General features: G+C 35.7%; 1 protein-coding gene across 1 annotated transcript; it reads left to right on the top strand.

Moving 5' to 3' along the window:
• Window positions 1-4,846: 4,846 nt before the first annotated feature.
• On the top strand, window positions 4,847-9,494 carry LOC132155282 (myosin light chain 1, cardiac muscle-like). The gene is made up of 7 exons (XM_059564160.1): window positions 4,847-5,019; window positions 6,897-6,924; window positions 7,977-8,126; window positions 8,264-8,437; window positions 8,541-8,618; window positions 8,989-9,021; window positions 9,245-9,494. Exons 1-6 carry the CDS (start codon window positions 4,918-4,920, stop codon window positions 9,015-9,017), a joined length of 561 nt encoding a protein of 186 aa, XP_059420143.1. The 5' UTR covers window positions 4,847-4,917; the 3' UTR covers window positions 9,018-9,021; window positions 9,245-9,494.
• Window positions 9,495-17,908: the final 8,414 nt, after the last annotated feature.

The raw sequence follows: 17,908 nt of genomic DNA, 5'->3' as shown, positions 1-17,908 counted from the left end.
GTGAACTCACAAAGCCTTAACATTTTAACAATATGAAATTCTTTGTTTAGACAACTGTGTTAGACTAGTTGGGGCAACATTTGGGGTAATTTTGTTGGTCTAACAAGGATTTTTATGTACTTTCAAGATAATGGCATTTTTTAGTATTTGAAACTCAAAATGTTTCGTAAACTGGAAAATGGGCAGTTTTATTATATACACTTTATTACGTAGCAATACGAATGTTAGTTCTGTTTGTTGATTCAGGGTTAGCATCATCTGAGGTCCTCTGAGGGGTTGGCATCATCTCTTCTCAGGTGTTCTGGATCCAGACTGGAGCTTGTGTAAATCTTAGTTACCACGGGATGTAAATCCTGTGGCAAAACAGAGAAACAAATAGAGACATCATATGGACATGATGGACATAAATTTAGACAAGAAGAAGTGAAATCAAACCTCTGTCACCTGCACACACGTTTGAGCTAACAGGGGAAATGAACAAGCAGATCATTGCTGCACTGAAGGACATGTTCTAAGAGGCAGTGCTATTTGGCTGAAGTTAATTTCAGATCCTCTCCAAGCAGCAGCAATGACAATCAGTGTGGTCTGAAGGACTAGGAGAGAAAAATCAATTTGTCAAAATGGATTCATTTAAAAATAAAAATGCAATACATCATGTTACAAACTGACAAATCATTAGACATACTCAATAGTATATAGTCTCAATACTAGTGTATTTAATCCAAGTTTGAAATATTAATTAAATATAACTGTTTGATACATAAAATGTCTCTCTAATTATATATTTGCAATAGTATAGTGTACAATTTTTGTAGGGTAAAATTGGGGAAAGATGCCCCTTTAAGAACAATGTGAATTTACTTTTAAATTGCCATGGTAGATACAAGTTTAGCATGTGCAGGATGATGAGGCATCAGCCAATATGTTATTATAAGAAAAGATATTCAGCATAACACAGATAATGTCACAGATCACTATTTTCCAGAGATACAATTTTAGATCAATTAACCTCAAAACTGTTTCAACTTGCTAAATCTCACAAATGTTGACATGTTCTTCACACTAAGAAGAAATTACAGAATTACAGTACAAAATTAAAAACAGCATAGTCATTTATCAAAGGTTTTGAGATGTTGTGCTGTCTATGGTAAAAAAATAAATACATATTATGTATTTTGTTAAACTTTTGAAGAGGGGTACTGTATGTAATCATTTGAAACATTTCAACCCTGTATAAATGTGAGCGATAAGATCACTGAAGATCATCTAAAAATCATTAGTTTAAACAATGAGACACGTTGAGACCTCTGATTCGTATGTGCTTTTTATTATGTGGTATGTGACTATATATAATGATCTCTCTTCATTTCATGGGAGTTTGATTAATAAAGAATGTTTCAGCTTAACCATCACTGCAAATTAGAACTAAATAGCATTAAATGTTGCTTTTCTTTTTTGGGTTACTCTAATTGCTTCCGAGTTGCTCTGTGCATGCTCCTTTTCGCTCTCTTTGCATAACTGCCTTTGTAAATTGTTTGCTGATCCCAAACAGCTGCTTTTAGATGTGAAGGTCACTTCATAGAGGGTCAAATGACAATTGTCATTGTAATTCAGCTGCACTCCTCCCAGGGTTCATACCAAGTGAACAACAGGTCATTGCCAAAATAACTTTCCAAACAGATCTTGCATGGGTTACAAGCTTGTCTTCTGTGGTCTCATGTTTAAAATGCATTCAGCACTGATCACCTGATATAGTCTTTACACAGCCTGTGTTGTTATGCAAAGCTAGAGCCATTTATACCCATGACCAGCACACGGTTCTTTCCATCTGTGGCAGGTTGGCTGGGAAGGGAACTTCATATTTAGTTAATAGAAGTGTCAAACATAGTGGAAAATCAGTGCAATCAAATCAATTTCTATTCTAAGCACTTAAAGTCAGTAAAAATAATAATAATAAGAATAATAATAATAATAATAATAATAATAATAGTACAGTTCAGTTAATGGCCGTTATTCATAAAAAATATATAAAAAAAATAAAAACAACAACAACATTATTTTGCTTATATGCTGATTGTGCAATGGGAGGTACTTTTATCTGCTGGTTGAAAATTACATATTTGCATGTTTATTGTTTATATTTATATGCAAACCTTAACTCCACCTAACAGCTCAAGGATAATTTATCATTTTTTTCCTTAGAAACTTTTAAAATAATATTTAGATGTTGTTCCATGAATTGTTTCATTAATGCAGTGGTTCCCAACCTCGTTCCTGAAGGCCCCCCAACACTGAACATTTTGCTTCTCTCTCTGACACACCGATTTCACGTCTTGGAGTCTCTACTAATGAGCTGATGACTGAATCAGGTGTGTTTGATTGAGGAGACATGGAAAACCTGCAGTGTTGGGGGCCTCCAGGAACATGGTTGGGAACCACTGCATTGATGCATTAATTATGCTTTGTACTAAATTTTATAATGCATTTCATGGTGTCATGAATAACTGAAACCACAGTTACACAGTAATACATAATAGTATTCATCTATTCATTGTTCCTCCACTAGAAAATGTAATGCATTAAAACAAATGATAAACACATCTTCAATGTATTGTAATGCATTTAATGTTTTTTACGAGTATTTATGAAAACATATTTATATTTATTTATTTATGCATTTAGCAGACGCGACTTACAGTGCATTCAGGCTATCGATTTTTACCTATCATGTGTTCCTGGGGATTCGAACCCCCAACCTTGACAACACAGTGCTCTACCAATTGAGCTACAGGAACACTATAACATATAGAACATATAGTGCATTACAACATACATTATGAATACCTTTATGATGCATTTGCTAAAAGGCTTAAGTAAAATGTTACCATTATTTCTATATTTTCTGCAGAGCATTGTTGCCACATTAAAGATGCATTTACTGTAAATTGCAACATTTTGTACAGAGTATGTGCAATGTTTAACAGTCCCTATAAATTAAAATGGCAAAAATGTTAGCTAATTGATTATTAGTAAGTAAAAAAGTATATATATGTATATATATATACACACACACAGTACAGACCAAAAGTTTGGACACACCTTCTCATTCAAAGAGTTTTCTTTATTTTCATGACTATGAAAATTGTAGATTCACACTGAAGGCATCAAAACTATGAATTAACACATGTGGAATTATATATGGAATTATATACAATATATATATAACAAAACAGTGTGAAACAACAACCCATATTCTAAGTTCTTCAAAGTAGCCACCTTTTGCTTTGATTACTGCTTTGCACACTCTTGGCATTCTCTTGATGAGCTTCAAGAGGTAGTCACCTGAAATGGTCTTCCAACAGTCTTGAAGGAGTTCCCCGAGAGATGCTTAGCACTTGTTGGCCCTTTTGCCTTCTGTCTGCGGTCCAGCTCACCCCTAAACCATCTCGATTGGGTTCAGGTCCGGTGACTGTTGCGGCCAGATCATCAGGCGCAGCACCCCATCACTCTCCTTCTTGCTCAAATAGCCCTTGATGCCTTCAGTGCGACTCTACAATTTTCATAGTCATGAAAATAAAGAAAACTCTTTGAATGAGAAGGTGTGTCCAAACTTTTGGTCTGTACTGTATATATATATGAACCAATAAAAAGTAATATATTGTATTATTATTTTTGCTCTCTTCAATAAGAGATTAATTTCTTTACTGTAATGCAAAAAAGTAATCATGTTCAAAATGCCTAAGTCTAAGTCTTTAATCAAAATAACTTTTATTTAGCAGTTTTTCAAATTTTACGGTAATTATATCTTTATAATAATCAAAAACAATTAATTCTCACTGCAAAAAAGTGCTAATGGAACATCTTTTTGTAAGATTTGTCCAGGTACACCAGTTTCTTTAATCGACTGCTTTCTTTAGCTGATTTAGACAGAGCAGTTATAGATGTTATGGATTACTGTTGAAAACATTGTTTCACACTGTGTCAAAAATATCTTGTTAATAACATTTATTTTTTGGCTAGAACCAGGAAAATAAATAAGGTTATGTATGTATGTATGTTTTCATTTATTTATTGGCACACACTTTAAATTGGTTTTAATTAGTGTTCTGCTCCATTTGCTATAGAAATTAGTTTTTTCTGTTACTTCATGATTGGCAGAAAATCCCTTAGAGCTTTCACATCTTGTAGATGAAAACTGATGAGTAATAATTTTCCACTTATAGCACCATATATTGTTTATTTACATTCAGCTATGAAAAGAATTCATTTTTTCCGCTACACTTTGAAAAAAAAATGTATGAAATAAAAGGTTTACAGCCGGATTTAATAGAATTACATAGTTCTTTAATAAACTAAAACATACAGGTAAATGAAAAAAAAACTTTCTCAATCAATCTATCAATATAAAAAGAAAAAAACATACCTTTGCATTCTATAACATGAGGACCCTCATTAACATTTTAATACCTGAATGAATTGTAAAAATTGGGATACCACCCTTGTGTTCCAATTTATCTCTGAACAGCAGGGTGATTCAGATGTGGCATGCATTATGAGCAACTCAAGCCCAAGTCTGAACGACAGGCAGTGACCTCCTGTATCTCTCATGGTGATGACCAAAATCCATAATTCCAAGTTTCTAGCTAAATTAACAAACTCTTTAGCCCCTATGGGCCAGTACAGATAGACGAGAGTGTCTGTTGTCTGCTGAGAGGACAATGTGTCTCAAATAGAAGCCATGAGCCATGTCCTTTTACAGCGTTCCTCTTTGTATTTGGCACCTTTCTTGGACAAAAGGGGGCAGGACATACCTGTCAGACTGAGGATAAAGTGCCCTCCAGAAGCAGAGTCCTGTACCCAGAGCGTGTCTGACCCCGTGCTGTCTCCGTCCCTCCGTGTTGCATCGTTACCATCACCATGGCCCCCAAGAAGAAGGAAGAGCCCAAACCAGTAGCTGCACCCAAGCCCCCAGAGCCTGAGCCCCCCAAGGAGCCAGAGTTTAACCCGGCTGAAGTCAAGGTACTAACTCTGCAAAATAACTTACTGCAAACCATCAATGGCTTGCACTGTTTTATGCCTTGATATGGAGCATTTAGATGCCAAAAAACAGAAGGAAATTTTGTGAACATTTGAGACTTAAAACTGTTCAGTTTAATTTCTATCAAAATGAATTTGGTGTCTAGTTTGACCAAAGTCTGTATGTATGTACGTATGTAACTACCGTCCGTTTGGTTTACACTGAGCAATGGGTTCTGTTTTCCTATGAATTATGGTAAAGACCATGAAAATGGATTTGTGCTAATATTCCTGCTACTTCTGACCAAAGACTTTAAGGCACTTTCTATCAATTGAATGGCATCTGTTTGTTGGTTTGTTTTATTCTATCTAGAATCCAAAGTTCTTTATTGGCATCATTGGTTTAAGAATCTTTAATATCTTTGGATTATTTTCATTGCACAAAAGGATCTTTAGAATATTAAAGTGTTCTCCACACTAAGAACTGCTCACTGCTCTTTGTGGAGCTAAAAATGGTTCTATGGCATCACATTGAAAACAGTCTTTCAGAACCTCGGTTTTTAAGAATGTAGAGTATCTTGATATCAGTTCCTCTACTGAATGTCCTGAAGACAAATATTACATTCTCACAGATGACTGCTATGCTCTTGTTGCTTTCATTAATGTCCATGAGCTATATCAGAGACACCATTGTATGTAGAAGGTGTAGCCTGCAGATTTATTGGCTGAGCATCTACAAATACTTATCTTCCACAGTCTGCTGTTTTGGCAGTGTGCTACATACATATTTGTTTAATCTGCAGAGCTCAGAAGTGATTTGGAAAGCCATTTGCTTAAACTAAACAATTGTCAGTATTTGTTTTGTTATTGTCTGAGAATTCTGTATTCTGTCTTTCCCACATCCAAATGTTTTAGCAACTCATAAAAGTTCCACATATTTAAACTTCAAACATGTAAATACAACAAATCATCGGTAATACCCAGTGGCCTATCACTTTCCGGACCTTTTTTTTTTTTCTTTTCTTTTTTTGCGGGTCTAGAAATATTTGGCTTTCCTAGCGTAAGGGTGGAAAATTGACAGTAAAGCTTAAATTTCAGACAAGCCATTTTAGTGGTTGGCATTTCCACTCTACACCCCATTTCCATAGTCTGAAAGTTTGGGGTTAGGAGAAGCCATAATATATGTTCCAACCATTGAGGTTTAGGCCACACACAATGTGATTTTGATTACCCTGCTCCAGAATGGACCACCCAAACGCTATGGTATTGTTAATTATGATACCATTGCAGATTCTCAATTTCTACAGATTTTGTTGAAGACATAAAGCAAGCATGTCCTTCAACTAGAAGAGATGCAGTATTTCTAATGAGCTCTGATTACTGAGAATCATCAATTACAGTAACTATAATTTGCTGCATCCAGTGGCATTGTTTTTGTGATGTTTCATTGGGCAATATGCATTAACGATTCAGTATCTCTTCACTTATATGGACAAAATTGTCAGTGTCATGCATTTGTATCCTTCAATCACTGTCTGAACCTGCTAACCCTGACTGGTAATAGTTTGTGCTGTAATGACAAAAGGGGTATCGGGTGTACACCCGCAGGGCCACACACACCCTTTGACTCAAGGTTGCTCATAAATTCTTTTGGACAATGAGTCACAGGACAAACAGGATTGAATTTGAGTAACCAGAGCCTGGCGAGTGTGAGTGTGCAGACATTGACAGCTGCGTGTGTGTCCGGAGGATGGGTCACGCCCTGAAGGACAAATAGCACCTAAACATTCATAATCACATGTAATCTCATTATAGTCATGTATGTCATTTATTAGACTTCAGAATTCTGTGTAATAATTATTATTTTTTTCTCTTGGCAGATTGAATTCACTGCTGAGCAGATTGAGGGTAAGCCCGATTTTCTGTTTGAATTTCAATATTACTTATGCTTGAAAAGTACATTTAGAGAAAACCTGAATTAAATCCTAAATTAAACTGCCATTGCTTGCATTCCCCCCAAATCTGATTTTTTTTTTGTAATTATTATATGTAATTTAGAGTAAAAAAAAAAAAAAAAAGAATACTTAAAACAAGTTACATTTTATTTATTTGACAATTTTAGATTTGTGCTTGATCACAGGGGAAAAACATTTAGAAATACATATTCTCTCAAAACAGAGCCTTATGACTTTGCAACTTGTTTTTAAATAAATGGATTTTTCTCCATAGATATTTTGGTAGCACTTTATTTTACAGTCATGTTCCTCATGTACACACTATGTACTTATTATAGTAATTACAATAACTATGTAATAACTAGGTACAAACACTGAACCTTACCCTACTCCATGTAGTTACCGTCTATTACCAGAACTTTCTTAGGTAAGTACACTGTAAGTACATGTAAATTAACGTACTGTAAAATAAAGTGCAACCGATATTTTTCATGCAAACAAATCAATGCAAACAATTTCACTTCGACAGCCACAATGTCTCTCTCTTTCAATTCAATTCACATTCACGCAGAAAATGAATAGTTCTGCATTACAACGAAAAGTGATCTGTTATCTGAGGTGACTGTGTCCATATGGCAGAAGTGTAAAATGCTAAGATTATACAAATTATGCTGTTAGTTTTGAATGTTGGTAGCCAAACTGTTGATGGCAGCAATTGACTTCCATAGTACTTTTTATCACACTATGGAACTCTATGGTGGCTACAGTCGATTGTTTGGCAATCAGCATTCTTCAAAATATTTTATTTTGTGTTGAACAGTAGAATGATGAAAAAGGATATGGTGAAAAAGTGAAGTAATGGGATAGAATAAAAACTCAACAACACATTTCCAGGACAGAGATCTAACAGAGACGTCAAGATCTAAACCATTGGCAGCGCAGCGTAGTTGGTTTATGTCTGTTGGAGTGTGAGAAGCTCAAGTCCGACTGTCATCTTTTCTGCAGATTTCAAGGATGCGTTCCAACTGTTTGACAGGACGCCAACCAACGAGATGAAAATCACCTATGCTCAGTGTGGTGATCTGATCCGGGCTTTGGGTCAGAACCCCACCAACGCTGAAGTTATGCACGTCTTAGGCAAACCCAAAGCTGAAGGTGAGACCCTGAACCTGACAGAATCCGTCCTTCAGAAATCCACAAACTGTTACTGGCCACTCTCAAATTCCAGGAGCCAAACTGTGTAGGTAGATCGATCATTCCACAGAGATTCATCTTGCTTATGTTGTTGGCAGAAATGCAAGTGAAGATGCTGGATTTTGAACAGTTCCTGCCCTTGCATCAACACATCTGCAAGGCCAAAGACCGCGGCACCTTTGAAGACTTCGTTGAGGGCCTGAGAGTGTTTGACAAAGAGGGCAATGGAACAGTGATGGGTGCTGAACTCAGACACGTCCTCGCTACCCTGGGTAAGCTTCAACATCTAAAATAACAATTCTAAATTAGTTTAATATTCTTTCATAGAGCACAGTGAATCTCTGTTGAGAATGTGTGCTCGTGTCTTCTCTGTAGGTGAGAAGATGAAGGAAGATGAGGTTGAGCAGCTGATGGCTGGGCAGGAGGATGCAAACGGCTGTATAAACTATGAAGGTGGGTTTGTACACACTTTACAACTCCATCACCTGCTATTCAGCTGTTTTATTCAATGTCAGCATGGCCAGTAATATGTGCTACCTTAAAAATCAATATCTGGCATCAACAGCTGATAACATCACAGTTCATGTCTATGCAGTAGAAGTGACAATGAGAACCAAATAATGTATCTCTCATAAAAAAAGCAATTATCTCTTAACTTCTAGATGACAATGTCTAATCAAGTACAATTTTGACTTTGGATGTGTCTAAACTTTTTCCCTTACAAAATGAAAACAGTTGACTTAGTCCAAATCAGAAAATTGGTTTAAACTAAATATGCATTAGCACAGAATATTGATTTAGAATTTTAATTTTCCTCCCACAGCTTTTGTAAAACACATCATGGCTGGCTGAATGGGTGAGACAAACCAACCCTTTTCCACTTTGTCTTCAATGCATCATTATTTATTGATTGATCTATTATTTTATTTATGTTTTGTTATGTTGTTTTGGTGTGCATTCGTCACTAGGTGTTTAGTTCAAATAATTTCACTGTATAAAGCACTTTGAACATCATTTTAATGCATTTTATTAGTGTTGATTGTTATTTTTTTAATGGATTTTATTTTCCTCTTCTTCAGATGATCAAGACACTTCAGTTGAGGATACAACATAATGTTGATTTTATTTAATCGTTGTTCTTTTTTAAATAAAACTCACACAGGTGTTTCCTGCCATTACTCCATTGTCTCCAACTATCTCTCAAACGTTCCTTTTTGTGTTTGTCCTCAGTCTGTTACGCCTAAATGGCTCCATCCTACATCATACCTGTCTGTCAATACAAAAACAACAACAACAAAAAAGTGTAATAAATGTCACGATTGGTTTTAACAGCCTTGTCTCTCTGAATCCTTTTCACTTTACTATTCTTGGAAAACTATCACTATGTCTGCATTTAGAGGTGTGATATGGAGGAGCTAATAAAATTAGTGGTTTTGACATGTTTACACTAAAATACAAGTCTATGACAGCATGTTTGTTAATGAGATGATGATTCCCCCCTTCGGTTGAGTGGTTACTGACACAAACAGTAAACTAAATGGGGGGATAAATTAGACTCTGGTGCTGAAACTTGGTTTAAATAATATGTGAGTGTCCACCTTTTTTTTTTTGCTAACCAGCCTACTTAGTTTTAAATTATGGAAGGCTCTTCCGGTTTGCGGAAGATCCACTCAAAAAGACTGAAACAAATAATTTCAAATCATAAAGTTGTGCTACAAATATTCCTCACCTGTCAGTTTGACAGAATGAGCTGGAAATGTTCTACGTTCTGTTTTTAGATTTTAACGTGACATGGTATAACAACACTATTTATGGAAGAGTGCTTTTTAGTCTGCTGCATTCTTTTCCTCCTAATTAGTTTTTCTTTGTATTTCGATGTAACTGTATGAAAAAAAGACAACATACTGTATACTGCCCATCTGAGGTCTGCTCTCTCAATTTCAATGCATGTTACATAATATATTACTAATCATATTTAACATGTCTGTAATATTTCTGTGAAAATAATCAAATGTTTTGGATTTATTCATGGCTGTTGAACGTAATTTCCTTACTATAATAATAATAATTCAAAAGAGAAATTCTAATGGTTTCCATTACAAATACCACTACAAAACATTATAAATCAACAATAACTGTTAAAACTATTAAAAATGGTTTTGATTGTTGAAGGGTGAAAAATGTCACCTTACTGTACCCAATTTTCAAAATGTTTATTATAAAACCTTTAGCTGATTGTTTACAGTTTAAAGGAAGATACTCCCCTAATTTGTGTCATGGGGCATAGGAGAAAAGGTGGATAGATAGACAGATAGATAGATAGATAGATAGATAGATAGATAGATAGATAGATAGATAGATAGACAGACAGACAGACAGACAGACAGACAGACAGACAGATAGATAGATAGATAGATAGATAGATAGATAGATAGATAGATAGATAGATAGATAGATAGATAGATAGATAGATAGATAGACAGACAGACAGACAGACAGACAGACAGACAGACAGACAGACACAGACAGACAGACAGACAGACAGACAGACAGATAGACAGACAGATAGATAGATAGATAGATAGATAGACAGATAGATAGATAGATAGAGAGATAGATTTGGACAGGAGTGAAATAAGACACAGCAGGTGGTGGAGGTGTTATACTCTCTAACAGAAGGTCAGGAAAGAATCAGCGCAGGGTTTCAGTAACAGCACAAGGCAAATCATATTCCAGCTTCTGAATTATTATTATTTTTCTTCTCACTCCTCAGTCTATGGAGTTTTCGATCAGGATCGTCCCATGTGCTGGGCCCAGTGGTGATGTTCTCATTTTCTGTAGCAGAGGAGTTCACATCAACCCTTGATTTAGCACCCTTGTATTAACTTGTATTAACAAGAGGAATCCGGTCTCCCACAATCTGGCAAGTGGTGAAGCAACAGAGGTGTTCCATTATCCTGGCCCTGATGTCATACACTTTAAATTGAGGTTAGATAAAGAAGAAGAAGAAGGATAAATTGGAAGTGTTTGATATAGGCCTATATACTAACTAGAGAGAGAGATTTTTAGCTTTTAAGTTTTAACTTTTAAAACATTATTATTTTACCATCACATCGTAAAGAAAGTTTTATAATTGAGAAATAATTCAATTCAATACAATACAACTTTTGAAAAAAAAAAAGTATAATGTCTTCAGTACAAATGATACATTAATTCATTGTCATCACTCAAATAAATAACATTTGTGTTTATGAAGCTAAACATTGTTCAAAACATTGACACAAATCATATTCTATTTATTAAATCATATTCTATTTCAACTCTCAACTTCATCAAAGCTCCATCTCGACCTCTCTTCTATCAGATTCTAAATAGTCAGCTTTACCTGACCAATTAAAAAATAGTTTACAATATTGTTTTTAAAAAATCCTGCGAAAACCCTCAAAAATATTCTCTAAAAGAGATCCGAGTGATGATCACAAAACATATGGAATACGCGTTGGATAAATTTCTAAATGTACAAATAGAAAAAGAATTGAGATCAAATATAGTTAAACTTTTTGTAAGTTTATTGTCAGATTTTCTGTTTGATACTGTTATTTTAATGCATACTCTTTTATCATAGAACAAAAAATGAACAGTGCTCTCTTGCACCCTCAATATTGAGTGAACGGTGAACACTGTATTATTCTCAAATGTAGCCACTAGATGGAAGACATGCATTACACACAAACTAGAAAGTCACAGAAGTGCTTAACAAGTTACTGGTTTTGTAAATCATTATTGCAAACAAATAAAACAAATAATATATATATATATATATATATGTAATTTAAAAAAATAATATATATATATATATATATATATATATATATATATATATATATATATATATATATATATATATTTCATTAATTTATTAAAATTCTAAAATTTGAATTCTAAAATTCTAACCCTTAGTTTACCACATTACAAGACATCATTGTTTGGTTCTGTAGTATTCAGAACTTCAAATTGTTTCAAATGTAAAACGTATTGTCAAGATATTACAAAATTATGATATTTTCCCAGTATTAAAGCAATCATGTTAAATGGCCTTCAAATAAATTTCCCCATGTTCATATCTTATTATGCATGCATTCATCTTTACATCAGAAATGGGTCTGGGTTCAAGCAATGGGTGCCTGACGTTCTCAACACCTGAGATTTTACATAATCCACTGCCATGGTGCTATGGAAAGGACTACTAATGTGTTTTCAACAACAGTGACAAACATTAAAATGTATATGTACTTTATATGCATTTGATAGTTGAATGAAAGCCATGCTGCATCAAACACACAAAAGTGTGCCGTCCTTCTGGCTCATTCCTGCAATTTCACCGCTTGGTTTCCATTATCTCAGACCTCGGGCAGGTCCCCTGTGATTAAGGGCCCTGGCATTTTCACTCAAAGTCATCACATCAGGTTCAAAGCACATGAAAGTGTCCTACACGGTTCGGTCATTAGGGTGATATCAAGTTTAATATGGAATATAAACATGCTTTTAAATGAACAAAGGCCTGGATTTGTAGCTTGTCATGTAGATAAAGCAATGTGGTGATGCTTGTGGACTTTGTATTTGAGGCCTGCAGTGTGAATAGCAAATGGGGATTATTAGCAGCACAGATTTATGCCACAGTTTTAAATTCTCTGCTTTTGATATTTTTAGGATATCAGGATTGCAGTGAATATATGCTCTTTTGTCAGAGAAAGAGGTGAATGATAAAAAAACAACAACACGTAAAAAACAGAACTCAGTGATGTGGAGAATATCAAATCACAAATATTTCATATTTGACATGTATGAGAGATGGCAGCATTCTGTAATTTAAGGAACATTTTTCACAATAGGAAAAATGTGTAGAAACAAAATGCTTTCTCAGTAAAACAACTATTGGTTTCAGTTGATATATTTGATCTGTTAGTTCCCAAGCTTAACCATTAAATATAATTTTGACACTACAAAGAAAAATATGTTTTTGATGGCGGTGAGTTTGTCAACTGTCATGGACAAACTGAATGGGATTTCAGGTAACACAGCTGACAATTTCACTGTTTTGACTCATAATTTCAATGGCAGCCCTTGTCTGGCCAAGCAGATGTTATTTTCTTGATCGGGTTAACCTCAAACTTTTATATTTATTTAAATAAAAAATAAATAAAAACAATGTCAATGTAGCCAACATAGTAGACATGTTAGTATAATTAATATCCTCCTTGACAATAGGTCATTGGAGACCAAACACAGAAAAAAACAAGAGGACATTTAGCATGAAGAGTTCAAAAAGTCCACCGCTATAGAAAATTACATCACATGATGTTCGTCACATGGTTTTATGATAAACCATTTTTTTGTTTTTGGAAAGTATTTGGTTAGCATAGTTGACAGATTTTTTTATGGCTTTGAGTAAAATGAAAGAAAATGAACGAAAATGAAAGAAAATGTAATTTTAAGCTCAGTCTATTTAGATTGTAGAAATAAATGTAATATAGATCATCTTGATTTGAACATTTTTTATTCATTATTTTGAACTCAAGAGTCATCGTTTTTCACGGATTATGAATGCGTTGTTTCTTGCTCGTCTCATGTTACGTCATGCTGATTGTTTGATGTGGGCTGCACCTAATAACCAACTGCCTATTTCATATCTTGTTTTTCAGATCGTTGTTTGAGGTCCTCCATGCTGAGTCGAGGCTGTGTTTGCCATACTGAAGGGTTGCTTTTCAGACCCCATCTTAATTACCCCTGATCCATCACGTCAGTTTGTGGTGGTTAAACTCCAGGCAGGCTCGGTGGGCACTTTTATTGGTTGTTTTAATTTTACTCTCTCGTACCACCCGGGTTCCAAAAACATCAAACACGATTCTTTGTCGAGCATTTTTGACTGTTCCGAACGCCCGTCTACTCCCGAGTTTATTTTACCCGAGACATTAGTGGTCTCCACACTCACATGGGAGGTCGAATCAAAGGTCAAGACGGCCTTGTTGATTAGGCTGAATTCCACCATTAAGAAAAATATAGTGATAAGGGGTGGCAAACTGGGCAGACAATGCCAATTAAAAACCGGAACTACCAAATAAGGTACAGAGATACAGGTATAAAACGAGTGTGCGGACAGACAGAAAATTCAGATGCGGTGCCCGTCATCTCAGCTTTTTTGCTATGAGTAATAAAGTCTATATTCTGACATCTGGAACTCTGTCTCCCGAGCCTTATTAATCTGACTGAAGAAATTCATTCAATTTTTGCTTAAATTGGACACAAGAATGTTTGCGTGGTTGGTTAAGGTCATGTCTGTGGGGGTAATCTAAGACAGGGCTTCACCAATAAACGAAACTTAAGTATTGAATTTGAAATAAATTTAATGAAAAGTTAAATAAGTATAAATCAAGGGGTTCCAGGTGTCGGAAGCTGTACATGCGGAAAGTAGATGGGTAGAAAAAAGTGGGGGCGCCTAGGAACCAGGGAGTCGCCCGTAGTTGGTGGGTCCCCGCTAAAAGTTGATAGAGATTTATATGCATAAGAAGTGTTAAGTGTAATTGCCTAAGAGGGGCAAGAAATCCCATAACAGGGATTTCCTAAGTGGGGTCGCCAAGGAAATCAGGGAGCCGCCCAAGTAGATGTGGCGTGGCCCTGGTGGGTCCCCGCGAGGGAAGGGCTGCTTGTGCGGGTGTCTGCAGACTGGAAATCGTTAGCCTTTGTCTGTTCCTTTTATGTTGTGAGAGATATCTGTGTGCGCTGGAGGATTGAAGTGTTGAATGTTTGGATGAATTATTAGTTGTGCTGACCGCTTTGCGTTGTGCACTGTGCGTAGTTGGATGTGTGTGTACAGTAGTATATATGCAAATTCACTTTGACTTAAATGGAATAAAAAAACAATACATGAAAAAGATACATACATTAAATGGAAAACGGAGAGTTTATTAAGAGAACTGTAAGCATTGAAAGAACAAAAAATATTCCAAAAAACTGGCTGTGTCGGTTATTTGGACACCATCCAAGGTGCCGACGTTGTGATCCAAATCGTGAAACTGAATAGAAACTGATTGATTTTTCATTCCATAAGAGAGAGCGAGAGAGAAAGAGAGACTAAGGCTGATTGTCTTTTTCTCTGTGTTCTGTGTGTGAATGGTGTAGGGAGTACAAGTGGGGGTATTGTGTGTGTGTGTGTGTGTGTGTGTGTGTGTGTGCTCTTATTTTTGTGTCATATCAGGACACAACTCTGTATAATGACATGGGTATGACACAGGTATTACAAGGAGAGGGTGACTTATGAGGACATAACCAATGTCCCCATTTTTCAAAACGCTTATAAATCATACAGAATTAGTTTTTTTGAGAAAGTAAAAATGCACAAAGTTTCCTGTGAGGGTTAGGGTTAGGTGTAGGGCCATAGAATATACAGTTTGTACAGTATAAAAACCATTACGCATATGGGATGAACCCACTTTTCACAAAAACAAAAGTGTGTGTGTGTGTGTGTGTTATATAATAAATATAACAATAAAGTGTTTATTATTTAAATATAATAAAAAGTGAAAGTAAAAAGTGCAGGAGAGGGGGAAAGAGGAAAAAAAGGGCAGAATCTACAACCATTTTTGGTTGGAATCAGTGTTTCTTGATTTGGATGGGAAGATACAAAGACTGACAGAGTACAAGAAAAATAGTCTCCTCAGAAAACTGACCAAAATTTGAAATTTGAGAGAAATAACATCTGAATGGCCAGGAATTTCTTGGGAAATGTGGTTTACAGGCACATAACAGTCCGTCAATTGGCAGATAAATTAGAAATGTCAGGAGCTACAATCCTCAACAATGTTCGTCTCATACTGACAGTTGTCACACGAGAAGTGGCCTGGATGTCTGGAGTCCATTTCAGGTCAGATGAAATGGGGAGTATATTGCCAATGTATACAACTGGCAGAACATTGAGACGTTTGTTGGTGACAGTTGAGCTGAAAAGTCAGCCACAGTACACACAGCATTTGTGAGTGGATATCCAAAAAGTTAGAGAAAGAGCAAAAACACCACAGTTTGATATGTTGAGATCACTGTTGGATTAAAAAAAAGAAAGAAAGAAAATGGCAGATGATGTAGTTGTATATAAGAAAAAGAAAAGGAGGGACAAGAGAGGTAGACAAATTTTAACAATGCAAGAGAAAAGATTATTGATTGATTATATAGAACCATTAGACTAAAATATTATACAAAAAAAGAATTGAACATTGGTGTGTTCAAGATATATGAGATTTGTGTAAATTTAACACCATCGCTCACTTACTCAAATTGGGCAGGAGGAGTGATGGCCACAGGTCGGAAATTTCATTTGAGGAGACTGTGGAGCTTTGAGGCATTCAGCTTGGGAGAAAACATAATTTGGACAAGAAGCAATATTCAAAGGAAATAGCAAGAAGGCCTTGTGTTACCCTTCAAATTATTAACCAGAAAGCATATTGCGATTATTTTAAAATATTTGAGACAATCTAATCGACTCCTATAAAAGGTGATAAGTCCTCCGCCCAGCAAAAGTCCAGGTAGAAATCAGGGGTCGGATACTTTTAGTCAGTGGCGGCTCCAGACAATTTTGATTGGGGGGGGGCAAAGGGGGGTCTTGGTCATTTCAAGGGGGGTCTCATGAAAACCAACAAAAAATACAGTGGACACGGCTAATAACTGCATATTACTGCATCGAAAATACATTTTGGTCCAAAAATAGCAAAAACTATGACTTTATTCAGCATTGTCTTCTCTTCAGTGTCTGTTGTGTGAGATTTCAAAACACTGAAGTTTAGTGATATCCGGTTCACGAACAAATCATTCGATGTAAACGGATCTTCTTGAACCAGTTCACCAAATCGAACTGAATTGTTTGAATCGGTTCGCGTCTCCAATACACATTAATCCACAAATTACTTAAGCGGTTAACTTTTTTAACGTAGCTGACACTCTCTCTGAACAGGGCCGTGCAGAGACCTTTGGAGGGGCAGGTGCTCAAAGTATAAAAGTCAAAATATCAATACAGCAATATATTGTGATGCATTCCTTGCTGATTCGTGTATCAATATGGATGATTATCTATTGATACAGCAGCAAATGCTTTGATGCAGTTTTGAAAAAGAAACAATAGAGAAGACAATTTTAAGTTTAAAATAATAATAGCTCTGGGATTAGAAACTGAAATGTCTTAAATTGTCCCAATCTGATGGCTTTTTCTTCTCTGTTCTACAGAATAATTAAGAACAGCTGTTATAGTAAAAACTATAGAAAACGCTCGTTCCTCTACATTTTCCTCTTTCTCACCAGCCTCTGTCTCCTGGCTTGCTGTTACCTGCTCTCTCTGTCACTTGTGCCTCTACATTTCCCTCTTTTTCTTCCTCTATCTCCATCTTCTCATTTGATCTTTTACTTTCCACTCTCTGTCCATCTAGGAACAAGCAGTGTTTGGAATAACGGCGTTTAAAAGAACGGCGTTAGGTAACGACGTTATTTTTTCAGTAACGGGGTAATCTAACTAATTACTTTTCCCGTCATTACAACACCGTTAACGTTACTTTACGTTAAATGCGGTGTGTTACTATGCATTGATTTAATATGCAATCCGAACGCACCCCTGGCTCACACAGCGAGTGAGCAGCTGGGTTAATAACGAGATAAGCGATTATGATTGGCTAAGGCAGAGTCATGTGTTTCATGGTAGCCAA

This window comes from Carassius carassius, chromosome 12 (genome assembly GCF_963082965.1).
Source record: "Carassius carassius chromosome 12, fCarCar2.1, whole genome shotgun sequence".
NCBI lineage: Eukaryota > Metazoa > Chordata > Actinopteri > Cypriniformes > Cyprinidae > Carassius > Carassius carassius.
Note: the sequence above shows the minus strand (reverse complement) of the source record. Positions and strands in the feature narration are given on the sequence as shown.

Bases quoted from the DNA above. Each gene is read 5' to 3' on its own strand.
- LOC132155282 (XM_059564160.1), top strand. From the start codon at position 4,918: ATGGCCCCCAAGAAGAAGGAAGAGCCCAAACCAGTAGCTGCACCCAAG. The intron at 8,127-8,263 runs GTGAGACCCTGA...TGTTGTTGGCAG, and splicing joins AGGCAAACCCAAAGCTGAAG to AAATGCAAGTGAAGATGCTG. The intron at 8,438-8,540 runs GTAAGCTTCAAC...TCTTCTCTGTAG, and splicing joins ACACGTCCTCGCTACCCTGG to GTGAGAAGATGAAGGAAGAT.